Source organism: Plectropomus leopardus, chromosome 20 (genome assembly GCF_026936395.1).
Source record: "Plectropomus leopardus strain MGB_pleo_1.0 chromosome 20, ASM2693639v1, whole genome shotgun sequence".
NCBI lineage: Eukaryota > Metazoa > Chordata > Actinopteri > Perciformes > Serranidae > Plectropomus > Plectropomus leopardus.
In genome coordinates, this window is record NC_142195.1 from 5,816,809 (window position 1) to 5,844,802 (window position 27,994).

Consider the following 27,994-nt stretch of genomic DNA (forward strand, 5'->3'; position numbering starts at 1 on the left):
ATAGAGTGTTTTCTAATTATGTTGCCTAGAGGAAGCATATATAAAGTAAAAAGGACTGGTCCAAGTACAGAACCCTGTGGCACTCCAAAGCAGACCTTAGTATGTGCAGAGGGTTGATTGTTGATGTGAACAAATTGGGAACAATCTGATACTGATAAGTATGACTTAAACCAGGCTAGTGCCGTTCCTTTAAGGCCAATTAAGTGTTCCAGTCTGTGCAGTAAGATTTGATGGTCAATGGTGACACTGAGATCTAATAGGATTAAAACAGAGACCAGACCTGTGTCAGAAGCGATAAATAAGTCGTTATTAATTTTTGCAAGTGCCATCTCTGTACTATGATGAACTCTGAAGCCTGACTGAAAGTCCTCGAATAAACTATTATCTTGGAGAAAGTCCCAGAGTTGGGCTACAGGTAGAGTGCACATCAAGACTTAAAGGGTAAATTCGGTATTTTTCAACGCAGACCCTATTTTCCCATGTTTTTGTGCACCAAGCCCTATTTGCACATGACTAGTATTACCAGGAGATCTTTGGTGATACATAATAATTGAGGTTTTCTGTGATCTTAATCCCATACAAATCTGACATGTCTGTAACTTGTTAAGTAAAAATTCCACCTCAAATTAACCTGACAAAATTTTGCCAAACACAGAAACTGTGTAATAATATTAGTCCCCTGCGAAGCATCTCATTGTTTTGGGGCCATATTTGGGTTTTTCTGTTTTCTGATTCCTAAATCACATTAGGTCCCCAGTTAATATTAATCCCATGCGAATGGCTTAAGTGAGGATGTATTTTTTTTTTTGTGTTAATATTGAGCGAGAACGCTGCAAATGGCAGCAGCAAAACAGGCTGTAATGCAACCACTCCGGGCATGTTCTCACCACCACATTAACTAAAGCAAAAAAAGTGTTAAACTTTGAAGTGGTGCACCAACCTTGAGTTTGTGCTCTTTCCTGTTGACGATCACAGCAGTGATCTGCTGATCCATAAATATCAGAATGGTGACCAGTAGAGCGGGGAGAGCGGCAGCCAGATACACCCACCAGGGGTTCCCTCCAAATGGAGGAATAAACCAGCCCCTCAGTGGACTCGTGGGCTTAAATAAGAAGAACCAGACTGTTAAAGAGACCTGGACACCAATATATAAAGGAACACCACACAAGTTTATTATCTTTTTTCCACACACACACAGTCCAGATCTCTCCGACATGGATAACATCTCAAACAGAACAGAGGAACAAATACCTAATGCGTAGAGATTACTCCATTACACTTTCAGAGTTTTAACAATGAGTCTGAAATTACACAGTGCATTATTACAAGACAGAAATCTGTGAATTAAGTCTCTGTGGTCAGACAAAGCTGGCTCTGTACCTGCAGCTATAAGACCGTCTCTGTTCTCACATCACCTATAATCAAGCTGTTATTCGATGCAGCTACCTGCTCCTCTACCCCATCATCCCCTTCCTCTGTGTCTCATTAAGTTGGGAGTTAAGTTGTTCCACTATGGGACGGCATTTGGAAAAGAGAAAATTTCCCTGTGAAACAAGGTACGTTGTTATGTCTTTTAATTAAGAAGCAGGTTTGACCAGGTTTTAAAGAGCATAATCACACCAGAAGGAATAGCATTAAAGACAATCGCATACTCTTTTGGTGGAACATGAATTCCAAATTTATTTTAAAAGTCAGTATATGACATGAGTTCACCACTGGAGTTGAAGAGCTGGCTGACAAGAAGGATGCCATGGTTGAACCAGTTATCAAAAAGAGTGATCTGTGCTTGTATACTATGTCTCTATTGTTCCCTATGAGGTGAGAAGTTATGTTTATAAATCAAAGCCCAGGAGAGAGGCATCTGTTAATAAGTTTGATAGTTTAATAGGTAGCTTTTCAGTGTTATAACTGCAAAGTAAAATGGATTTATTGCCTCCGAGTTTTGAAAAAACATAAAATTCCAGATAGATGTTGGGTATCTGAGAAACTGTCTGACCCAGTTGATTTTGAATGTATTATTGAGGGTGTAGAAATCAAGAAAGTTTAAACTGCCACGTTCGTTAGAATTAATTAAAACTAATTTTTTTTTACATATAATGAACTCTTTTACACCATACAAAATTTTTTTTATCGTTTTTCTTTTTTTTAGAGTAACAAAGAGAGATTCGTTTTTACCTTAGACACCCCCCTATGGCATCGGCATATGGATTCCAAAGCCGTCCAACATTTTCATCCACCATTTTCAGAGCTGAAACTCTCCACGATGAATTGACCCACAGGTGTTTTTCCAAACATTTGAAAAGGCATTTTGAAGAACCATTGGGTGGAGATGTCACATTTTGATTTCCAAATCACTCTGACAGTCTTTTCCAACTCTTGTCATTCAAGGGGGCTCTGAATCAGCGTAGCCTGGTCTGCTCCATCAACCCTTTTTAATTTGGACGCTGTTTGGATGGCTCTGCATCTCGTCAGAAGATGGTATTGCCTCACCTCTCAACCATCTCAACACCACAGAGAACAGGATTTTCCAATCGTTTTAGGTGAACCAGGCTCCAATTGTCCCTGGACCAAATTGTTCATATCAAACAATAGGGGTCAAGGGGGTGTGGCCAAAGGTCAAAGGTCATAGGTCAGCTGCCAAACTCATCCACTAAAGTAAAGCCTTTGATGTGACAGAGAGTATGTTACTTACTTTTTTGGGGGGCTCTAAAAAAAGTTAATAATAAATTCAAAAAATAATTAATGAGAAATTAAATGAATAGGGGAATTAATATGCAAAGTGTAAAATAATACAGAAATGAATATGAAAAAATAAATAAATTGATAAGTTAAATGCCAAAAATTAATACATAAATAAATAAAATGGGGAATTAATCAATATTGACATTTCTGGTATTTTCATTAATTTATTGACACATTTATTTATTTATTTATTTTTGATTTTGTCAGTGTCAGTCCTCCATAGTTTACATCCACCTTGTGGAGAATCCCTCTCCTTACACTGCCACCAGGATAAAAGCTACAGAAGAATAGACAGTTGTATTTACTTTTAATCTGAATGGGTTGATAATGCTGCCATTTGGGAGGTGAAAGACAGGCAACACTACACTGTCAAAAAAATGGTGCTAGTTAGTTAATGGTAGCTAGTGTAATGTCAGCTCTTCAAGGCCACTGGAGTGGTTGTCAGTCAACAAAAATGAACCTTAGATATACAGAAGATATAATGATAATAATATTGGAAAACTATAATTTAAATAATAATAATAATAATAACTTAAAAAAAATACTCAGTGTTTACTTAAGCATACCTTTGATGAAATGTTCTCTGCAAAGATATGTGTACTGTTGTCATTCTTTACTCTCCCTGGGGGCTGGGGGCATGTAATAGCACAAATCCACAATCTCCTCCAAAACCCTGACTTTTCTCTTCATTATCAATAAGTGCACCTGATTTAACAGGAACTGTCTGGCATTTTACCAAAGCTAACCAAAAACCTGGCAAAACAGCACAGGCGGGCAGCGGCAGGACGCACTGTGTTGCCCTCCAGTTGGGCAGTCGTATAGGAATGTGATGCTAAAACCAGCTTTTGCTGATACTGATTTGAGCTGGTCGAGGGTGGTCGAAGATAGTCTCAGATGGTCGTGACCCAGTCCTTGCTGGTCTTTGATGGTTTGACATGATGGTCTGACAAGCCTGTTTAGCTTGCCATGCTGGGGTAACCAGCCTATCAAGCTGCACACATTTGTCTTTATGCATAACACATGACAGAAGACTTAACTGACTTACGTTACTGACTTCTCATACTCCTTCCTCATGACATTGGTATGTCTCCATACTAAAGCAAATAGATTTGGTTTCAATCTTACTGTATGTTAAATGGATAAACCAACTAAAAATATACCTTCAGCTGGTTCAAAAATGCTGGTCAACCATCTTAAATTGGTAAAGCTGGATTTTTGTTTTTTCAGCAGGGATAGTTGCTTTATAATTTGCCAAAAATGAACTATCCCAGCTGTCCCCCTGTCCCAACAGAGCCTGCCTTCCTCTGTACAAAAACATTAAACACTGACATTAAAATGGTATGCAACATATTATCCACTAACATGATATATAGGATTCTGAAATGGGCCTTGCTGCATAATAAATACTTTCACTTTTTGCACTTTAAATATATTTTGATGGGAATACTTATTATAATATATTATTATATTATTAGATTACTTAGTAGTTTTACAAAGTTAGATTTAAATGCAGGAGTTTTACTTGCAACAGAGTATCTCTACATTGGAGTATTATTGCAAATTTAACTCTGGCCTAAGTAAAATTATTGTTGTTGTTTATTATTATACTTGTTTATTATTTGTGCTTATTTGTGCTTTTATAGCTTTTGTTGATTTTGGTCTTTTTATTTGTACTATTTTATATTGACCTTTTGTGCATCTTGCATTATTTGTCCTCTTGTTTGAATTTTATTTAATAATTAAAGGTATTTTAAAGGTGCTGTATGAATAAATTTATCATCATTATTATTAAAGATCTGAGTACTTCCACCATTGGCAGCCCATTATGCAGCCCTTGTCTGTGTGTCTACATATGTTATGTTCCTAATGGAGTTCATGGAAAAAAAAATTAACAAAACAAACAAACAAACAAACAAACAAACTACTAACCGAACAATATCTAATACAACATATACATATTAATATGACAACATATATTCTTACATTATTATTAAATAAAAATATTATTTATATATGAAAAATTCTATGACATTATGACATTTGTATTATTCTCTATTATATCACACAAATTCAACATGCTTAATATAATGTTTTAGTCTCTTTTAAATGTTGTTGAGGATGCAGTGAAAATAATGCTTTTGGTCATATGTTTCTCTGTTTGTTCCCAGTGCATAAAACTTTAAGAATATTTATTTAAAATACTTGGAATGTTTATGTTTCAAGTTCTAATCAGTCCAGATAGTGTATTTGTGTCATCACAAATTCAGCTCTGACAGCTTGTTAAAAAGACACAGTTTGAATTTAGACTGTGTGCATTCCTCTGTGGATTGAACATTTTTATTACTTCCACAGCTTTTATATAGCCCCTTTACCTGCTTTTTATTGTTAAAAATGGAAACTTGACTTTTTACAAAATTATTAAATTTAATTTTCTAAATAACACTGAGCAAAACAACCCCAAAACATTTGTTTGTTTCGTTGCTAATTATGAAAAACAAAATAATTATGAAAACAAAGCACCACTAAAAATATTAATCAGAGACTGGGCAAGAAAGCTGAACCCATTCTCTCATTATACAGAGTTCATGGACATTAGTTTGTGTGTTTGTTTATTTTGAATTATTAAATGTAGACTGAAAGCAGGCGAAATGGAAACAGTCCAACAAAAACAATATTTGTGAATAGAATACATAGACAATATTACAACAACACATTACATTCTTACAATATTATTACAGAAACATATTTTATATCTTCTATATACCACAAATTATTTGCGTCATCATGCTTTTATTGATCTCTCCTTTATCTGACAAATTCAGCAAGCTAAATATAATGCATGATGCAGCTAGAGTAATGCTTTTAGTGACATATTTGGGGGAGATTGCCCAACGATGAATACTTTTTATTTTTTTATTTGTATGTTTGTTTGTTCCTGTTAAATTGTATGAAATGTATTTCTGACTTGAAATCATTGAGCTGTAGTGATCACTTCGGCGCACTAGGTGGCAGCAGACGGCAGAAATGTATCTGCTCTGCCTTTAACGTCAGATGAAGAAGTTGCATTACATTCAGTACGCTGCTGCCTCTCAGCGTACATACAAGGTACAGAGCAGCGTCCAGTGGACCAGCCTCTTTATACAATTTATGTCTTTTCTTTCATACAAATGCGTGTTTGCTGATAGCCCGCTCTGTCAAAGTAATACGTGCATCAGATTTTCGCTGGGACCACAAAGAGAAGCCCGAGAGAAACCGAGGACGTGTGAGACTTCTCAGTTGTAACAACCAATCCCTTTAGTCTGCTTGTTAGCTATTTGCTAAGAGAGTGAATTTCTACGGTCCACGGAAACATGAGCTTTCTTTTGTGAGTATTATTTTTGTCATAAGTGCTTGTTTTGCTTTGCCATGTAGCTTTATGTTTAGGAAGTATCAGTGGTGTTAGCATTGCACAACTAGCTAGCTGGCTAGCTAGCGATAGCATAATATGGGCTAAGACTACTTGCTGGGCTCAGATGCGAACGTCTGATTTGATTCGCATTTAATTCTGTTATTTTTCATAATAATAATAATAAAGTAAGGCACCGTTGGAAGATTGTCTTTGCTGCTGTTAAATTACGCCATAAAATGTTAACCCTCATTGTGCCAATCGCAAGGCTTATGTTAGCTGAGAGGGGTTCTAAGTTTGGCCTGGATATTTGCTGGTGTGAACCCTTAGTTGCTACGAGCTAATCCAGCCCCGATGTTAAAGAGCGCATCAATCAATCTTTGACCCAATATTTGATCATATTATCAACACTGTGTCGATGATGTTTCGCTAGCTAGACGAAAACCCTGTCTGAAATCAAAGGTTGGAGGGGTAACATGAAATGCGCCATCTGGTAAGGATGTGCGTGTTACAGGGATGAACCTGAGTGGAGTTAAAACCCAACACCTACCTTTTTTGCCCAGAAAAGCATTTACCAAATAGGTCACCAATTTTACTCAAAGTTGGGTTACTGCACTATTGCAACATTAAGTTTGAAACTAATTAAAACTGTCATCTTAATCACACTGTACCATTATAAAACTATCATCATTCTTATCATGTTCCAGGGGTTGGAGTAATATTATTTTGATATATGAACGTCAAGAATAGATATTTTATAATATAAATAATGGGTTTTGGAAAAATCAAATTAAACTTTTGGTAGACTACTAGAATGATAAAACCAGTAGCCTTTTCAGTTCAATAGATACATTTGCTGCTACTGCTACAAAAAAAGTTTGAAATCACTCAAAATTAACAGACTGAAAATAACATATTAAAACATGTTGACAATTTTTTCCCCTAGTTTGGAGTTTAAAAAAGCCTGGAACGACATCACTTTTCTTGTGCTGCTTTTGGGTTTTCCACAAATTGCAAGGGATCAGTAGATTTAGAATTTTCCATTAAGCAAACAAAAAATGTTAAAGGTTAAAAAATAAAATAGCTTTAGAATACTATATTTGTCATGTTACAGAATTATTATACATTTTTAACACGTTTTAAAAAGTTTTCTTTCATTTTTGTTTTGGATTTTTCTTTCTTTCATCTTTCTTTCTCTTTTCTTTTACCCTGTTAAAATAAATATAATGTCATATTTTCATGAAATGATCTAAGACAATTTTTATATAGTTGGCTCTAATAGATAATGATGTTCCAATATAATGAAAAACTGTTTTAGTGTTTGACCCAGCATGACTCCAAAATTCTTGTTTAATGGGGCAGAGTGAATGAATACAGTACCTCTCCAAATGGCCTCATTATACACAGAGAGGCATAGTGTTCTGGGCGCCCCCCTCCACTCTGATTCTGTCAAACAGCATCAACTAAACAATTATTTTGTCATATTTTTTAAGAAGATCCTGAATTTTTGTTAGCAGAAGTCTCACTCAGGAGCACTGTGAACTCACCATTTGTCATCATATCTAACTACCTTCTTCTTTATCACACTCTTTCTCTTCCTCTTTGAAATGTGACTCACAGTGGAAACCGTTCAGCCAGGACGTTCAAGCCCAAGAAGAACATCCCGGAGGGTTCTCATCAGTACGAGCTGTTGAAACATGCAGAGGCTACACTGGGAAGTGGAAACCTGCGCATGGCAGTCATGTTGCCCGAGGGTGAAGACTTAAATGAGTGGGTCGCAGTCAACAGTAAGCGCCAGTTTTACCTTTCTTTTCCCCCTTCCTTGATACGCCCTTTGTAGATTCACGTTCCTGGCAAAGTGACTTTACCTTTACTCACCTTTTTCTAAATCTTTTACTCTCCTCTTATTTTTTAAACTTGCATGTTTCTCTGGAATCCTGTTCCTGAAATCGCAATTAGTCCACATCAAGAATCAGTTGAGAGTGAACTATCAGTGTAAGATCTTGGCATTCCCTCTAAAGACCATGTGCATTCATGCTGGAAAAACCACTGCGAATGTTAAATAGACGTTATTGTCTGTGCTGTGAGAGCCTTGTTTACTTTCCTCTAAATTGAGACAAATGGCTGCTGGGCAGAAGCATAATTTCCTCTTGCCTCAGAGTTCCGTGATAGTTTGAGATGTTCAGAGTCTGAGCATGTTAACAGGATTTTAAAGTACTTTCACTACAGTATAAAGTGTAGTAGTCAGGAATAGAATTTAGATTTAATCATTTTTTTACACTGTTGTCATGCTGATAACAAAATATGGGAGGCAATGCGTCATGAAATTAGATTTTGGTTTAATTCATTGCCATGCTGTCATTTTGAATTCTTGAAAGGAATTGATATGGATGGACTGTGTCCAGGGTTTGTCAAAAGGTTTAAAGCATTTTGGAACTCACTGTAGCTGAAGAAAACATTAATGCCAGAGAAGAATGACTATATTTATTCATTGTTTTTATATTTTCTGCCTTTGTTAAAGGAAAACTGTGTAGGGTTTAGTGGCATCTTGCAGTGTTTGCAGATTGCTACCAGCTGAGAGTTCTCTCAGTAGGATTCCTTTAGTGTTCATTAATCAGGACATTATTACCGAATTATCTATCTATTACTTTCCAAAACAAACAAAAAAACGTAAAAACACTAATCATAGCAGTTTAACGTTAAAAAAAACAGTGTTTTTCCTCTGCTACTTGGGGCTGCTAAGTACTGTTGCCAACACAAAGTGTAAGGTTTGTCTGTTTTGGGCTACTGTAGTAACATAGCGGAGCAACACGTCGCACTCTGTGGACGAGGACCAGTTCCCTGTGTAGATATAAATAACTCATTTGCAGGTAACAACAACACAACGATTCTTATTTGAGGTGATTCAGGGTGTCCGTTGTTCCTTAAAAAGTCTCAAAAGGCAATAAATTCATTAATCTAAAATTAATGCCACAATTGGTATCAACATGTCTGAATCAATCTCTCAAAAGTCTTAAAAATGCTAAAACATGGAACGATGGACGATTTTGTTGCTTTTTTTTAAATCTGATGTTGTATTGTGAAATCTCAAAATAACTGCCGACATCATTTTCCCCTAAAATAAATTAATGAATGCCTCTCGTATTAACATTGCACAGATCAGGATAGTGAAACCAACAACACATTATTTTTTTTTTTCTGGCCAAGATGCTTGGAGCAGATGATCGATTATTTCTGTACCCTGGACGACATGGGGAAGTGAAAATTCAGCAAAACTTGGCTATTCAATCACGGTTTTGCTCTGTGGCTAAAACAGTTTCAAGGCAATCCACATGAGGCGCTCGTGTATTTAATTTAAAAAGCTGTAAATGCGGTTCAGTGGGAAACTAGACAGCGGAGTCCTGCATGCAAAATAGAAAACACAAAATCACGTCAAGAAAACCAGCAAACGCCATCCATTTTCCCAAAATTTTATGTTGCAATAAACATTTGGGCAAAACTGTCTTAAGTCTTAAATTATTGATTTTAGTTTATGTTTTTTTTTTATTATTATTATTTTAAAATTTGTCTTAATTTCATTCTCAGTGGCATTTTTTTAAAGTCTTAATCTGACTTGCTTTAAACCGTAGGGACCCTGTGATTATTATATGCAAAGAAAACATACTAATTGTATTATTTATTTTGCCAATAAAATACAATAATAACCCCTTCAGTCCTACAAACTGGACCTTTGCTGGGAAGATGACTTGGCTATGTCATCATTACAAAACTTGCATTGTAGTTTCATAAAGAAGGAGTGGAAATGGATGAATGTTAGTCACCGCTGCATGAGGTTTATGGGGTTTTTTTAACAATAAAGGGAAGTCAGAATAAAATAGCTGTAAGCGATAACTTCTCCCACCACAAAGTTTATATGACTTTCCTCATGATCTCTGCTCACAAGAAGCAGTTCTCTAAATGCTTCAAGGTTTTTTTGGGTTTTTTTTTTTTTTGCATTTAGCTTGTAATGCAATTCATTCTGTATTACCTGAGACTTTCTCACGCTCTGTAGTTTTGTTGTGTCTTTGCACACCCGCCTATGTCCGTCTGGGCCCTCAGAAAATCTGTCATAAAGTTAACATGTTGACCAGTTGAGAGCGTGGTGAAGGCGACAGACCTGATTTATAAATCTTTTTGTTTTTCCTATAACCTTTGGTTTTGAGTGAAATTATGGATCATCTACAATTATTTACATCTTGACATGACAGAACAATAAAAAGTGAAATGATACCAGGGATTTCAACTCTTTACAACAACTACATTGAAGGCACTAAAATCAGTGGTTTCAAATATGTATTTACATAATTTATTAATCTTTGAAACCTGGATAGACATCAGCTTACTTGTGCTGTGTTAAGATGCCTTCACAAATATTTAAATTGGTTTGATTTCTTTAAAAAAAAAAAAACATGGGTAGAAAAAAAGCAATGGCGAACTTGGAAAGAACTGTCCCACACTTCAAGAAATAAGTAAAAGGTGATAAGGAAATTATCTAAAAAATAGTTTTAAAAAAGAGGTGGTGGTGAGAAAAAAAAAACAGGAAAAATAACCACAAAAATGTATTAGGATACAAAATGTATTACAATTACTTCCGTACATATTCAGCTCTTCTTTAGATTATTTTCTTGCTGGTTTAATTTTATTTTGTATTAGTGGTTAGGTTTGTTTTTTTTTTGCTATTTTCAGGTAATTTTGGGGGGTGGTTACTAATTTTTGGGTCATGTTTTGTTAAGTTGCACATTACTGTCTCCACTTCGCCGAGGTTGCAAAGGGTTAAGTTATTATCAAGCCCTGACACGGCTATGAACACAAACCCCCTGGATAAAAATATCTTTATTGAGGCCTGAGAACTTAATTAAACATAAAAGGGAGCTGGCCTCTCCTTAAACAGCACCTCACATATCAGCTGCTCCGTATGTATCTTTCCTGTGAGATTAGCAAAGGGAGCACCAACGCTAACACTGCCAGCACTTTAAATGGATCTGTCCAACTGATGGAAAGCCAAAGTTGGCTCTGTGCCTCTGGGAATGAGTGATAACACAATTTGTTCCAGATAACTGGAGTGTGCACTGGTCTACAGTTTGGACTGGGGCAGTGAAGTGGGGTGGGTAAAGGGCCGCGGGGACACTCGATGCCAGCTGTTTGTGCTGGCACACAAGGTGTTTGGTCTCATGCAGGCTTGATTTGAATATGTTTCTTTTTATGATTCCTTTTTTTTTTTCAGCTGTGGATTTCTTCAACCAGATCAACATGCTATACGGCACCATCACAGATTTTTGCACAGAGGACAGCTGTCCAGTCATGTCCGCTGGTCCTAAGTAAGTTCATCACTTTGTGTCTGTTAGTCGGTAGTCTCCTAAAGTCGCCCCGCAAGCTTTGCCTCACTCATCTTGGCTCAACATGGTGTGAGGTGGGGGTGTTGTAAAACACATGCCTGTGTTTCCCACACAATGAGAGTGTGTGTGGCTGTAGCTGACAACTTTCTGTTTGTTTGTTTTTTCTCTCTCTTTCTCTTAAAAGTGTGTGTGTGTGTCCCATGGTATCATTCTGTGTCCCCTCTCTAAATTCAGAGATTCATTGGGTTTGTGAACACAGTGCAGGCGTAGCTCTCAGTGAGTGTTTTTCTCCCGTCAGCAGCAGTTTGTGACTCGCGGGGTGGATAATCGATCTGTGGATCTGTTCACAGTTTATTAGGTCAGACTGATGGATGAGAGGAGCAGCTGCTGCGAGTGGATGCAAACTTTTGAGGGGAAGGGTGAAGCGTGCAGGGAGCGAGGCCGTACCTGCCAGTCTGTGTAGGTTAATGAGATGAAATATGGTTTGATATAAATACAATAGGCTATATTAAGAGATTTCTCCCCCAGTGTTGTTGTAGTTCAGCACTTACATATGTCACATGTGATAGTTTGTCTTTGCAGCAGGCTGTTTGTCACTCCTCCACTGTGATTGAACAGCTGGCGTGACAGTGACGAGCGCTGTGTTTTTACCCGGAGTTAAACATTTTTCAACTCTCAGCGCTCTGAAAAAATAACGTCCTCTGGCAGCACTGCGCTCAGAATTCACAGTCCTCGCCTCATAACGCTGCTGGCGTCTGCAGCGCGCCAAAATATCCGGTGCTCCAATTGTAAAGCGTTAAAAAAAATATGGCCTCTGAAAAAAAACCTGTGATGGACACAGCCCCCTTTTTTAAAGATATTTTTAGATAGGACAGATATCTGAAATGGGGAGAGAGGGAGGGGAGGACATGCAGCAAAGGGCCGAGGCTGGACTTGAACCCATGGCTGCTGCAACGTGGATACAACCTCTGTACATGGGGAGCCCACTCTACCAACTGAGCCACCGGGTGCCCCACAGCCCCTTAAACTTTTGCATGGTTGAAAGGGTCCGTATTGTAATGATGTGTTCAGTGGAAGCCTTTTGGAAGTAGGACAGTAAAAAATTTGTTGTGCATGAAATGACATCCCTGGTAAATGAGTGTGAACCTACATGAAAATCCTAATTATTTACAAAATATGACATTCACCATCTACGTTTCCTGCAGGTATGAGTACCATTGGGCAGATGGAACCAACATCAAGAAGCCCATCAAATGTTCTGCCCCCAAGTATATTGATTACCTCATGACCTGGGTGCAGGACCAGCTTGATGATGAGACACTGTTCCCCTCAAAGATCGGTATGTTTTATGTCTTTTTTCCACTATTCCGTCAAATCAGCTTTTGTTTGTGTGGGTTTGATGCGCTACTGCGGTTTCTGTTGGTGCTCAGCTTTCACACACCCGCTGAATTTCCCAGGAGTTTGGTATGTGCCGGTCGTTTGACCCAAAGTCTGTCTCATGTCAGAAAGAAAAGGGCTGGGTTGCACTTTTTTGTGAAATTGAACTGCCATGCAAAATTGTCGGTCTTAAAACTAATGAAATGTAAACTACACTTGTATGTATGTATATATACATGTATGGGTTAACACTTTAAAACCTGGATCAACACAGTTTGTTGTGCTGTTTTCAGACACCTTTTACAAGCTGTTTAACCCTTTGAACCCTGAGCATATTGGTTTGATTTCTTGAACATGGGAAAAGGCAAAAAAAAAAAAAAAGTAGCAGGAACAAGAAAATTACCTGAAAATCATCTTCTTAAAAAAAAATTAAAATGGGGAAAATATCCACAAAACTATTTTTAAAATATGATGTTAAAGGGGAAAAAAGTTTACTTTTTTAAATGTTCATTTTTTGGTCATTTTCTTTCGCTCTCTTTCCAGCTTATTTTCAGGTATTTTTCTTTTAGCTTTTTTTGCTATTTTTTTCCTCCATGTCTCAGGTTTCAAAAGGGGATAAAGTATATCAGAAGTGGGTGGGCTGATTATGTTGAATTGCAAGTTTGTTGTTATCGAGTTGTAAATGTTGTCCGTTTGCTCATATACAGATCCAGTAATGACATATTTCAGGAATACCTCCAGATTAACGTGCAGGATTTTCTCTAGTTGTCTGTGTAGAAGAGCTGATGAAAAAAGTTTTACATACATACGTACATACCAGCGCAGTTCTCCCAACCAGCAGAGGCTTGTGCTCGCGGGTGGAGTCTTAATAGAGTTGGATGGTGGCCAGCACAAATACACGTCTCGTTGTCCTTAAGTACATCTTAGTTTGAAGAAGCCAAATGAGTAAGGGTGTGAGGATTGACTGGATTTGCCTCATTTTCCATGATTACCAGATCTGCTGGTATCCATTTTGTACCAGAACAGTCAATTTTGATGTCTAAATTAAAAAAATTCAGTACTTAAAAGAGCAGGCCATGTGCATGTCCAGCCCGGGGTGGTATAGCTTTAATCAGGAACTCCTTGTCCTGTCAGTCACCAGCTTATTTTGAATAATTAATGCCGAGCTGTGCTGTAGCTCTCTGCACACTGAAGGAAGAAGCTCTCCACCAAGCTCCCCTACTCCACAGCTGATTCAAAGAAGAACTGCGCAACACACCAGACGTGTGGAGAGCAGTGCTGTTGAAACATTTCCTAACTCCAGATGAGCGTGTTGTTACCATGAGGTGTTTCTGTGTTGCACTCATGATTGTTTGCACTTCCCTTAAACCATGCTGTAACTTGCCTGTCTTTCGGGACATTTGCAATCCAGAGAAAATACTGTAGCTGCATCTGCACGCATTGCTCTTCGCTTTAAGGGCTTTTTCAGAACCGTAGCAATAGATGATAGAAAAATAGAAATGCATAGTTTGAGGGATTGACTGTGTGAATGTTTCAGGTTACTAAGTGCATTCGTTACTATTTAATTTATGCCAAAAGAAACCAAAAACAGCTATATTATATATTATATAATATATTATATTATATATTTTCTCCAAAATCTTAAAGTCCCCTTTAACAAAAGAATGTCTTATCTTATGTTTATGTCCCCTTAAATGTCATACCTTGAATATACTGAATTATATCTGTCCAAAGTTTGACACTAGAGAGGTGTCACTTTCCTCTACTGAAGGGGGCGATGTCTGTGAACTTCCCTAAAATCTGAGATTGAAATGCACACTGGGCAAGTAAGATTAAGTACGTCACTAACACAAAAGCTTGTTCATGTCTTATGTGAAAAACATCGACTTTGACACAACACCAGCAAAGAAACCTGAAACCTGCAGCGCAGAGCAGACTTGTCAGGACAGAGAGCAGAGTTAGCATTAGCATAGGGAAAGTTTCAGCAAATATGGTAGAGTGTGTAGTTTTTTGGATGTAAAGCGGACCAATGTGAACACACGGTCACATTGTAGCAGATATTATTGTGTGTTTCACTACAACTAATGTTTAGTCAGCCACTTCCAGTTAGCCTACAAGCTAAGAAGCCAACAAACACAAGATAAAGATGCTAACTGAACTTAACTTTCTGATATGTATGCACAACAGTCTGACGGAGGCTCACACACGTTCGCCTGTGTTTTCTTTAACGGATCTACAATGTGTTTTAGCGCTGGAGAAAGCAGGAAGTAAACGTGTGCAGGGAGGGAGAAAGAGTGGATCTGCTTCATCGTTAGAGTTAGTTTTTACTTTCGATGCAGAAAAACCTTGTTAAACAATTTACTAGTCATAGCAGAGTATTTTTACATATTTCAAAGCGTGTGTGGAGGGGGTCTTTAAAGATCCCTTTACCTGAAAGTGTTTCTGTCGTCATTTGCTGAACCTTACCGAGACTGCACTATCTATCATTTGGTTGTGTTTTCTGAGAATTTGAAGAATTTACTAATTTACCAAAACTTCATTGTCCACAAATGTTAATATTTGCCTTCAGTTTCACCATAAAATACATAAAAGACCCTAAGAACATAACAACATAGAATAAAAACGACAGCAATACATTCCATGTAAAAAGTATATTGTAGAAGTACAATAACCTTTTTTTTCCTCACCCTCTTGTTTCTAAGGTGTCCCCTTTAAGCGAAACTTTATGTCAGTGGCAAAGACCATTCTGAAGCGCCTGTTCAGGGTCTACGCTCACATCTACCACCAGCACTTTGACTCTGTCATGCAGCTGCAAGAGGAGGCCCACCTCAACACGTCGTTCAAACACTTCATCTTTTTTGTTCAGGTAAACCATCGGTGACTTTTGAAAATTGAATGTTCTGTATTCGTTACTTTAGTTGCATTGTGCATTAGTATTGTTAGGGAATTATTATTTTTTCAATTGCAATTAATTGCTGAATTTCAGTAGTTAATTTCGATTAATCCCATTTTTAATCATGTTTAATATGTCTTTATTAGGCATTTTAAAACCGCTTTGAGGTCTGTATTAACAAAATAAAGCAGCTGACAACCAAAAGTGCCATTATTTTCATTAATCCTGGAAAAGTCATGGAATTTCACAGTCACGTTTCCTGGGCCCAGAAAAAAAGCCGTAGATTGAGTAAAAATAATTTCAAAGTTTTCAAAAATCCATGGAATTTTGTTGTGTATAATGAAATTGTTCCAGTCATTTTCCATGGATAACCTGCCACTTAATGTAACACAATGGCAAATTTATTTTCTGAGGCTGTCGACGGAAAGTAGCTCTAAAAATGCGCGTGTCGGTTTCATTTTCTCCCTGAATTCTGTCTTTCCTCCCGTGTGAACCATGTAGCTAAAATTACTATTAGGTCAAGCAGGGGAAAAAAATATTGTGGATCCTTGAAAAGTCATAGAAATGTTTTCACATGTTGTCACGAAAATGTGTGGGAACCCTGTATAATGTTTGCTCCTTTACCTTTTTGTCTTTTTCAGGAGTTCAACCTCATTGACAGGAAAGAGCTGGTCCCACTTCAGGAGCTGATCGAAAAACTGACAACCAAGGATAGATAAGCGGCAATGTAATCCTTATTTTATCGGTCTTCTAGTTTTTGCACAGATACCCACCCCACCCTGGCTGTATGTATGCAGTATATACTATATTTCCATTTGGGGAAATGTTTTTAATAAGGCCAGGAAGAAGGAAGGGTCTTGATAGGTTTAAGGCACCAGGACTAATGCTATCAGGGATTACACACTATAATTGAACAAACCACAGATTAACATATTGGAGAAAATGGTTTTAGCTGAATGGAAAGATCCCCCAGTATTCAAGTCATGGCTTACATTTACGATAATATAGACATTAGTTTTCTATTATACTGCACAGGTTTTTTTTTTTTTCCTCTTACGGCAACATGAGGCTCTTAGATTCCCATTTCTGACTCACCTGCAGGGAAGAATAGGTTGCTGTATCATTATAGGAGGGCTTTGTTGGTGTTGTGGCAAGTCTTTAAGCCAGCCTTTAAGCCAGTTTCACTGCTGCAGCTTGTTATTTTATTCATTAATCTGCATAGAAGGGTTGCGGTTTGCTACTTTTTACATCTGTGAGAGCCCAAATCTGTCAATACAAGAGAACCCTAAGTGCCTAGCATGGCTCATAATCGCCCTATATCAACAGTGAGAGAGCTGTAAGAAGATAAAGGCCATATATACCACTGACCAGATTGACACATTCAATTTCCCACGCCACCTCCTTTTAAGTTTATGTGCTTCTTAATACACCCCTTTTCTGTACTCGGTTACAACATTATTTTCACGGTTAAACCATGCTCCGCACCAACCGATTCAGTTAGAAAAAGTCTCTTTACCAAGTGTTCTGTGCAGGTTATGATAAATGAATGTGTTGAGGGACTTAGAAGTGAGGCTAGAATATTGTCATGTGGTAGCAGGGACTTAAAATGAATAAACATTTAGCATTTTTAGTGACATGTTCCTGTGTACTAGTTTTTTCCCCCCTCTAAACTTGAGGTAGCAACTTTAGGAAAAGTCTTCAAGGGATCTTAAATTGTACATAAATGCCCTTAAATAGAAGTAGAGACCTGTGTTTAAATTAAAGCCACGACCTCCACTGTTCAAAAACGACAAGAATTGGATCATGCCGCATCCCTTGTTATCTCACTAGCCATAAAGCACTTTGAACAATTTTTTCCTGACCTCTTTTGCCTGAATGTTTATTCTGCATAGACCGTGCTTTGTGAGAAGCTGTATCATGTGACTGATGATAGTTTATTTCCTCCCTCGTTATTTCCCCAAACGAATGTTGAATCGCTTAACCCTCCTGTGAAATTGGCTCTGAGGCACAAGTGAGATTTCTAATGCTTTTTTTATATGGTCTGTTTGTTGCTGTGCTTCAAACAGCAGATGCATGCACCCCCTCCCCAATCTCAAAGTGTAGTTTACTATGCAATAATTGACACAACACTAAAAACCGGTTGGCTCATTCATACTTTATCTTAATATTAATTTTCCTCTCTAGTACTTAAATTCTGGCGTGTGATAGAGTTCTCTTTGGTTTTAGAAACATCAAGATGAACATTTTCTATATCTTTATATAATTTGTCAGAGAGGTGTAATACTTCAATGCACACATGTAAATACTGAGGGTTAGACCTGTCTTAAAGATCATTTCCAGCGAGCATGGAGTGGTAGCTTTTGGTTTCAAGAATGCATCGAGTCTTTTTAGAGGCTGCTTCCCCTATTTGCCCCTATTTGGATATTAAAATCTTGTTTGTTTTTAACTGTTGAGTATCTTTTCTTTCTCCACTTCCTTAGCTAACTATTATGAATGTTACTGCTCACCAGATATCTAAAAATGTAATAGAAAATCAGTCATCCTGAAAGCATCTCATCCTTGAAATGAAATGCCCGTAACATAGCCTATTGCCTACAGCTTTTCCTCCGTGACTGTAATAATTGATGAAATGTTTGTAAATAATGGCTTGGTAGGGGTTTTCAATGCTACTGAATTGATTTATGCTGTTTACAAGGCAAATAAAGATGGTCTTGACTCTTTGAATGAATTTGTATGTATTCATATGGAATGTGAGCACAATGCTTACTTATTCTTTTTATTTTTTTGTTTCGCTATACATTTTAAAGAGAAATAGTCTACCTTTCACTCCAATACTTTAACTCCAGTACTTCACATTAAAATTTTATTTTAAAATTTTTTTAAATGAAATATAATTCATTGTTAGATTAAACCAACCCTGTTACAAACAGAGCCACTTCAACTCACTACAATGTTAAAGTGCTGCTTTTATGTTAATGCATCATCATTAGTAATGTAACTTTCTGAATAATGACTAGTTTTACTTTTGTTTCTCTAGATGCATGTTGTTGCCAATACTTGTGCATTTAAATTTAGGGTAATTTTTTTTTTTACAATTTGTAGAATTCCACTAAAGCTAAGGCTCTGGTGGAAAGTTACTTTATATGTTTACTCAAATATATTTAAGGACAGGGAAGTGGCTGTTAGTGTGTGTGTGTGTGTGTGTTATATTATTATTTTATAATAATATAAGACTGTTAATCATCTACTGAGGAAATAAACATTTCAGCAGCTAAAGTCAGAAGCAAGAGTGAACAAAGGAAAATAAGGTGACTGGGTGCTAACAAATGAATTAAAAGTATTACAAAAATACAAATTTGATAAAATAAAAAAAAAGTATAAAATTAACATACAGTATACACACCTTTCACTTATACAGATTCTGTATGTCCATGATTGATAGTTACACAGGCTAACTGAAATACACGTGTGTGGTATATTTACATTAATTATTTTATAAGTAGCACATAAAAAAAATTGCAAAGTGGTGAAATATATCATGATTATGACCATTCCAGGGACTGAAAATAACTTTCCTTGAGCCTCCCAGAGTGACTTGGGAGAATGCATGACCCTCCCTTCACCATAAATAACAATATTTCACAGTTTCTGGCTTTGATAAATGGTAACTCCTGGTGATAACTCCTTAAAAACTATTAGATGCCTCTCCCTTCCCTCGGATAAATAAGTACCTTGCTTGCTATGGAGTATTTTTATGGTATGGTATTACTATATAGCACTACTTACTGAAATAAATAGTTAAAGGTCGTTTTGGGTGCAACAGCAGAGCAGCCTGGGGGAAGCATGTGAGGGGAAGCTGCAGCTGCTTCCGGGGCGGAGTCACAGCTGTGCAAGCCGCCACTTCCTGACTTTTGTTGCCGCCAAACTTAAAACAACAAGGATCCCTTTTTCCTGCAGCAGCTGCAGCAGCCGCTTTAATTAATAAGAAACGCACAATTATTCGCTGAAAATGTCTTTTACTCCGAAGAGGCCGTGCCCACATTCAATGGACGACTCTATGAACGACTCCATGGAGAGGAGGATCCGGAGGATATCAGTGGAGGGAAATATTGGTGAGTGCAGCACTTTTACACGGCAAAAGCAACATTTAACATAAGCTAACGGCATCTTAAAACCTTGACCGCAATATAACATATTTAACCTTAAGTTGGGCGCTGATTTTAGACCGTGATAACTCTGTATTGGTTTATTTTTAACATTAATTTTTTTTTACCGCATATTGCCAGGCATCTATCACTCCCTCCACTAATCTTAACGCTAACTTTTTATGTTAATAGTTGTTATCTTATACACATGCATAATGTGTTTACATATACATACATTGTTCGTTACATATTCGCTGTGATTGAACTTGAATTCCCGGCTCTTTTGTGTCCAGCGGCAGGCAAATCCACATTTGTGCGCCTTTTGGAGCAGGAGAGCGGGGACTGGGAGGTTGTACCAGAGCCGATCGCCAGATGGTGCAATGTCCAAACAACAGGCAGTGACTTTGAGGTACTGACATGTTGCACAGCATTTCCAACAGCTGACACCCACACCGGTATACATGCACTGCTGTGAAACACATCAGCTTAACATCTGCTTGTTGCAAGTTGAAGCAAAACATGTGTGCTTATAAGCTACATCACAGCCAACACTTAAATCTGAGAGGAATTTCATCATGCACTATCCTGCAATCTTTTAGCCTCTCGCACCCACTGACTCAACTTCCCATGTAAAGATAACTGGGAGAGTCTTCATCTGTATTTAGAGTGCAGCTGCCATCTGTCCACATATCTGCACTGGTCATCAGCACCACACACCCAGAGGAACAGATGGTCCCACGCTGGACAGATGAACAGGCCCACATCTCTAACCTCCCACACAACTGCAGGCCGAGCCTAACCCTCAGACTCATTTTCGGTGATCTAATATGCCCTTGTACACACCACTGCTACTGTAGGAATGACAGTTTGCTGGATATTTAGGCAGACAGTATTTTGAGGCATGTGATACCATATGTCTGTTCGTTCCCATGATGATTAAATGACTGAATGAATATTATTTGGAAATAGTTTGGGCTATGTGCAAGCAGGTTTCATCATGTTGCACATGCATAGATGTAAATTAGGGAGGAGTATTTGCCTTTATGGATGGCTTGAGCTAACAATTATTTTCAGTCAATAAATTCTCTAAACTAATAATTTGGTCTCCTAAAATGTTAAAAAATAGCCCCAAAATGACCATCACCATTTTGCAGAGTGCAAATAGAAGTATGCATAATGTTTTTTTGGTTTAACCAACAGTCCAAAGGCGAAAGATATTTAGTTTACTCCCACTGACAACAAAGAAAAGCAGCAAATATTCACATCTGAGAAGTGGGAACCAGAGATTTTTTGGTAATTTTCCTTTACCAACGACTTAAGATGATTGATTGATAGTTAAAATTGTTGCTGATTGTTTCTTTGTCAAGCGATTTAATTATGTTGGCTCACCTTTGCAATAATCTTTTCCTAATTAAATCTAATGACATGATCAATTTTAAAGACAAAAAAGAGAAACATTTTTATTTACTTATGTTTTTCTTTGACATGAAATCTATAATTTGAAAAATACCTAAAAATAAGAGTCCAAATCATCTTGAATATAAAAATTTTTGTCACTACGACTGTGGATTGCAAACAGTAGTGGTCACTGCGCTGCACACTGTGGTGCAGTGAAAGATGATAGTGCAGGAGTATTATCAGTATGCACAACTGTTAAGGAGACCTAACAAGGCTCCTCTGCTGCCAGATCTCTGTCTGCACAGCTACTGCAGCTTAACCATGCGCCCTCTGCTGATCATGACACACACTGAGTTCAGCAGAGCTGTGGGTGTGTTGAGCAGTCAACATGTTCACTCATGTATATTATCATAGGGAACTGAGAGGAATTTGGGTGATTTGTGGATTCATTTTCATTGTCGTCATCATAGGCACAGCAGCTTTATTTGTATAACACATTTGATACAACAGGGCAATTCAAAGTGCTTTACAGAGCCATAAAATCTCAAAACATTACATAAGATACAGATTTTCAATAATAGAGTAAAGAGATAAGATATAAAAGGTAAGAACAGTTACAAAATGATTTGTTTAATCAACATTAAAAATGGCAAAGGTGCAGACAAGAGGTGCAAAGATAAAACAATTCATGAAATCATAAAAACAGTTTTAGAATAAGTATGTATTGTACAGGTATTAACTGAGCGAGTTTCAGAAAAGCCTGCTTCAGTCATTGGTTTTGGATGTTGCAATATTTTAAGTTAAGGATTAAACTTAAATAATTTTAATTTCATCGTTGCATTCATGGAAAAATGAAATGCACAATAGGTTGGAAGATGACAGTCAGTATTAATCGAAAAAATTATCAGCAAATTAATTGATAATGAAAAAAAATTTGTTGCAGACTAAGTTACCACATAAAGCAGATCAGCAAAGAAAAAACAGTTCACATTTTCAGCTTAGAGTTTGATATACTATCTTATGCTTGTACAAATACTTTGACTGCTGTACACTAAGTTATATTTGCAGCAGCGGGGAGGTATTCACTTTATGCACAGTTTAAATTTCACCCCATCCGTTATATCCCAGGAGCTGACCACATCTCAGAGGAGTGGAGGGAATGTTCTGCAGATGATGTACGAGAAACCAGAGAGGTGGGCCTACACTTTCCAGAGCTACGCCTGCATCAGCCGGGTGCGCGCTCAGATCAGATCGGCCAATGGGAAGCTCCGCGAGGCTGAGAATCCTGTGCAGTTCTTTGAGCGGTCCATCTACAGCGACAGGTATCGGACAAAATCTAAATAACGTGAAATAAATAAACAAATGTTCAATTGAAATCGCAATTTCTGTGAAGTTGTATGATTATTGTATGAAGTTGTATGTCTTGTTCAATGAGTAACAAAATGAACTGAAAACAGTGTTTGAAATTTGTTGGTTAATGTTGAAACAATTAATACTACTACTACTAATAATAATGATAATTATTATTATAATAATGATAATTATTATTATAATAATTTAGGGGTACCTTACAGGATACTCAAGGTCACCTTACTGATACACAATAATAAAAAAACAACAAAATAATTTGTTAAAAATGACTCAATAACTATTTTAAAGGGATATGCAATTTACGCATAAAATGTGAGTGAATGCTGACAGCTGAGCATGAACCTGCATTGCTTGAAATGCAGGAATGTGGAATAAATTGCCTGAAAAATATTACAGCTGGAATCCATAGCTGTGCTGTAAAACCTGGGAGTTTAAATGTAAAACTGGAGGAAGCAGAGCTGGAAGCAGAACTGCGTTATCTAAAGAAACTAAGAGATGAAAGACATCTCTAGAAAAGCTGGAAGCTCAGCTGTAATTCTGTTGAAGCTGGAAGGCGGATTATTGTCTGAAAGGGCTGAAAGAAGAAATAATTTGTGGAAAGACAGGAAAAACGATATGGGAAAAATTCCCTCAAAGAGCTTAAAGTTTTAATATTTAATTTTTTTTTTCGGTGAAACTATGCAGAACTCATAGTGGACAGAAAATGTATGGCAGAAGTGTAATTACTTAGTGACCTGTTGAAAACTTTAAGGGGGAGTCAGCAATTCTGGAGAGAGATTGATGTTTAAACTCAACACCTCAACTAAAACACCCCTTTTGGCCATCAGTGCTCCATCAGAAACTAACAGCAATATGTCCGATGTTATTTACGTTTCATTGCTATCATGGTGTAGCTCTGTTCCTCTCGGAGATGTCACCATGGGTACATTGTAATTGGCATTTTTCACCACTGTTTTCTAATAAACACTTTTTATCGGAAACAATTGTCAGGACAATCGGTTATGAATGAATCGTCAGTTTCAGCCTCAGCGCTGATGCTTTTATGGACGCAGGCTGATGAACATGTCATCTTTTTAATGCAAGATATAACCAAAATTGTCTCATATTTTACGTCATATGTGTCAGTTTACTGTATGTCTTTTGAAAGTAACCTCATGGCTCACAAATGCAGTCAGTCATTTAATTCAAAAATCTGTTTTTAAAGAGAAGCACAGTACTGGAAATATGTGGCTTGTACAGTATTTTGTATACTATATATATGTATGTTCTAAGCTGAAAATCCTTAATTTTCCAGGTACATCTTTGCAGCCAACCTCTACGAGAGCGAGTGTCTGAGTGACACAGAATGGTCCGTCTACCAGGACTGGCACGGCTGGCTGCACAGCCAGTTTGGCAAGCACATCGAGCTGGACGGTATCATCTACCTCAGAGCTTCACCGGAGGTACCCCACCTCGTCTCTTTGGCCCCTTTCCTACATTGTTATGCAAGATAAGATAAGATAAGCCTTGATTGATCCCCACAGGTGAAACTTAGGTGATGCAGCAGCAGAAAAAAAGAAACAATTGCAGATAATTAAGAATCTGTGATGTTTAAACAGAACGGTTCTGTTATGCAAATAGAGATAGTTTCACTGTTGACCATCGAAAAAGCATTAAATTAACAATATGCAAATATGTCAATTTCCTCTGTGTGTGTGTGTGTTTGTGTGTGTTTAGAGATGCTTAGAGCGGTTGCACCTGAGAGGCAGAGAAGAAGAGCAGGACATCCCTCTGGAATATCTGGAGAAACTCCACTTTAAGCACGAGAGCTGGCTGCAGCACAAGACCATGACGTGAGCCCACACACAGACATTCATGGCACACTGACTTGCATCAGAAACATTTTGCCATTGCTGGTTTTTTTTTAAATATTCTCCAAAGTCATACCCAGTTCCACTGTTCTGGAGAAGTATGTCCCGATTGTATGCATACTGCATGCAAACCGTGCAATCTTTGTGAGGGCAGCCGGTTGGAACTTCCCCGGACCGGTGTGTCAGTATTCAGAAAGTCCAATACCTCTGTATGAATCTCTTTCCAGTATGATTTCAATTTTGGACAGTCCCCCAAAAATCTGTGTGTGACCTCCGACCTGTTTACAATCCCTCCAGCACAAATTTGTGTTACTGCTGTCATCATTTGAACCAATAACAGGAGGTCTAAAATAAGTTGTTTTTAATTTCCAGCTGGAGTCTTTCAGTAGTGGTCAGCCCATATTTCATCAATAAAGCTCTATTTTGATGCTTTTTATGCCCTCTAGCAACTTATTTACATATAAAGCTTAGAAAGTGCTCAGTGAGCCACTCAGCACCTGTTAATTCAGCATTGCTAGCTCAGGCCCTTACGAGGCTTTTTTCCATTTAAAAAAAAAAAAGTATGCTTTCCATTTGATGCCAGAAAGAAAACTCATTTCTATCTGTGTTACTATGGTGATGTGATTTACATGCATGCAGCATCACCCCTGCTTATTATGCTTCATCACATTTTGTTACAAATACACGCTCACACACTTATTGCAGTTCATATAAACACTGTTTATTGCCAAGACGTTATTAGATAAACTACCCACCTTACCTGTACATCTCCATCCTTTTATTCTTTCACACCAGCAGCTACAGCACTCGATCTACAAATCTTTTTTTTCTTTTCTTTTCTTTTTTTTTTTTTTTTAAATGTCCCCAGGGTGCGCTTAGAGCATGGTAAAAATGCTTTCTCTTTTCATGCACCCTGGGCATGGCATGAGCTGCAAAATGTCATTACCTTAGAAGCCCTCCCTTCTTTGAATAGTTTTAAAGGCTTTTCACAAACTGCCCTGAAGGAAACATGTTGCTGTTTTTCATAATCCTTAGCTCAGGTGCAGTGTGTATGGATGTCAGTGGTATCGCCTGTATGCTTTTCTTCTTCTACTGTTTCCCTTGTGTTGCTTTCTTGTGTTGCACTATTAGAAGTTTTATTTAATTTTTATGTGAAACTTATTATTCGGCCTTCTTCACCAGCGTGCCCTGGATGAAGACATTTTTTTGTCTCAGTGGGACCCTCCTGGCTAAATAAAGGATAAAGTATTAAATATAGTAGATATTAAGCATTTCTGAGGGGGGAAAAATCAGGTTTGCGTTACAAAAGAAAAAGGTGTTAGTTGTCTGACTTCTCTTAGAGAAAGACCCCATTCATGCAGTGACCTGAGGGCAAATGAGGGATTAAAAGGGTTTTGGGTACATGTGATTTACATCTGCTAAGAAATGGGTGAGGCTGGAAATGGGTTGTTAGTTGTGTGTACAAAGACGAATCAAGCTTGATCACCTGAAGGAAACTGCATCCTTTTGTTTAAGCATCACTAATTTTGTGATGTCCCCTGTTCCCTCTTGTCCCACAGCATGGAGTTTGATTACCTCAGCGAGGTGCCGGTTTTAACCGTAGACGTAGATGAAGACTTTAAGGGGAATAAAATCAAGAGTGCTGACATGATTGAGAAGGTGAGTGACGATTGAACCTCATTAAATATTTGAAATTGTCAGATGATAATTTGCGATTTGTCTCTTTCCAAAAACTCAAACGTGACCTAAGTGTCAGGCGTCCTGTTGCTCAACACTAAATCCCAGAGAGGGGTTTGATTTGGTATGTTAAAGCCCACCAGCCAAATCTTACTTTACTTATTAGATTTCAGCAGGAAATATTGCACTTTTTACCTCATGACATAAAAACAATTTAGTCATTAGTTACTTTTCTGACCTTCTATTTTATATAAAGATAAAGAATAACATGAAAATGTGTAGTTTTCCATAAAACTACCCGTATTTAATGTGGTTGATAATTTGTTCTACTTCTGTCAGCTGCAAAATAGATACGCTACCTTCATCGCATCGCAATAATCTAAAAATGTATAATGGGACAATGACAACATTAGAAAAAAAACGTCAGTTGAATTTTTGTCTATTATGAAGCCATAGAAATGTTTGTCTCCTTAGAACAAATGAAAAAATCTGAAACCTGTTTGAAAGGCATATCATGTTTTATGAACGATTGATATATATATTATAAAACTATTATCATACTTAACTTATTTTACTATTTTCTTTGACTTAAAGAGAGAGAGAGAGAAAAATAATCAAATGAGATGAATTAAGATGAAGTTTTTTCCTTGGTGTGCAAAAAATGTACTTCAGGTTTGTAGTGAAGGCACCATAAGGTATCATGTTGCACTGAAACCAAAATGAAATACCTTGAATTGAAAACAAACCGGTCAATTTTTATTTGAAACATGTTCAAATTTTGCCAGTTTTAAAGTGTAAAATGTCTGTCATATTTCTGCAGTTTTACTTAAGTGATTTTTAAATGAAGGACTTGGAACTTGTCACTGAGTATTTTTCTATTGTGGTACTTTTACTCAGGTAAAGCATTGGTTTTAAAGAGGTTGCCATGGTTACCACTCGCCGTTACCACCTGTTGTAGCTGACGTTTTTGGACACACTGACTGTGAAACTTTTGAAATATTTGTAGATTGTGGTATTTAATGGAATAAACGGGTAAGATATAAAGTATATAAGGTTATGTTCACTGTGCGGAGTGTGATCTCTGATAGTGACACACACCCAGGTTTATCAGTGAGGCCTGAAAGGCTGCGTAGGTAGAGGCTCATTGTTGGTGTCAAACACAGGAACTTTTTAGACATTTCGCTACTATTCAAAAGGCATCAAACACCAAACGTTTTGCAGAAATGACATAAAACCATGTGTTTTTCACTCAGTGTTTGTGGTTGCTAACAGCTCGACTGCTGTGCTGCTTTTTCAGGTGAAAGAGTTCCTGACCACGCTGTAAACATCACTTGATGGGAAACAAGTAGCGCTCGACGGAAAAAAGGCCAGATAGTGTTGCTTTTATAACAATGAAATGCCTCAACAATTACTTGTTTGTTTTTTTGTTTTTTACAGAGTACAGTCATCACCAATGAGGCCTGGCCTATTTTTTAAAAACTTTTTAAAAGTGTTTTCTAGCATCTGTTGTGTATTTATGAATGTTTTGTGTGCAAATGATTGTCTATTGGTCCTCACAAATGACAATAAACTTGAAATACTTGGACAATTTTGAGTATTGTGTTGTCTAATATGCACCACCACCATGTGTACCATAATAGCTAAGCTGTGATGTCATATAATGAAATAATACTTTGTTAGAGTACTTCCAGATTTTTTTGGAAGTATCTGTACGTAAGGTTTATATTGTTGTTAAATGTCTCTTTTACTCCACCAAATCTGCTCAATAACTGGTTTGTTCT

At 37.4% G+C, this 27,994-nt stretch overlaps 2 protein-coding genes across 2 annotated transcripts; both read left to right on the forward strand.

The window, feature by feature from the left end:
- Positions 1-5,804: 5,804 nt before the first annotated feature.
- LOC121959605 (MOB kinase activator 1B) lies at positions 5,805-18,496 on the forward strand. Its single transcript, XM_042509008.2, has 6 exons — positions 5,805-6,106; positions 7,748-7,914; positions 11,391-11,484; positions 12,708-12,841; positions 15,582-15,745; positions 16,414-18,496. Exons 1-6 carry the CDS (start codon positions 6,093-6,095, stop codon positions 16,489-16,491), a joined length of 651 nt encoding a protein of 216 aa, XP_042364942.1. The 5' UTR covers positions 5,805-6,092; the 3' UTR covers positions 16,492-18,496.
- Positions 18,497-19,638: 1,142 nt separating this feature from the next.
- On the forward strand, positions 19,639-27,801 carry dck (deoxycytidine kinase). The gene is made up of 7 exons (XM_042509384.2): positions 19,639-19,884; positions 20,211-20,326; positions 22,444-22,637; positions 23,981-24,128; positions 24,403-24,518; positions 26,096-26,195; positions 27,511-27,801. The coding sequence occupies exons 1-7, from the start codon at positions 19,782-19,784 to the stop codon at positions 27,535-27,537; spliced, it is 804 nt and encodes a 267-aa protein (XP_042365318.1). The 5' UTR covers positions 19,639-19,781; the 3' UTR covers positions 27,538-27,801.
- Positions 27,802-27,994: the final 193 nt, after the last annotated feature.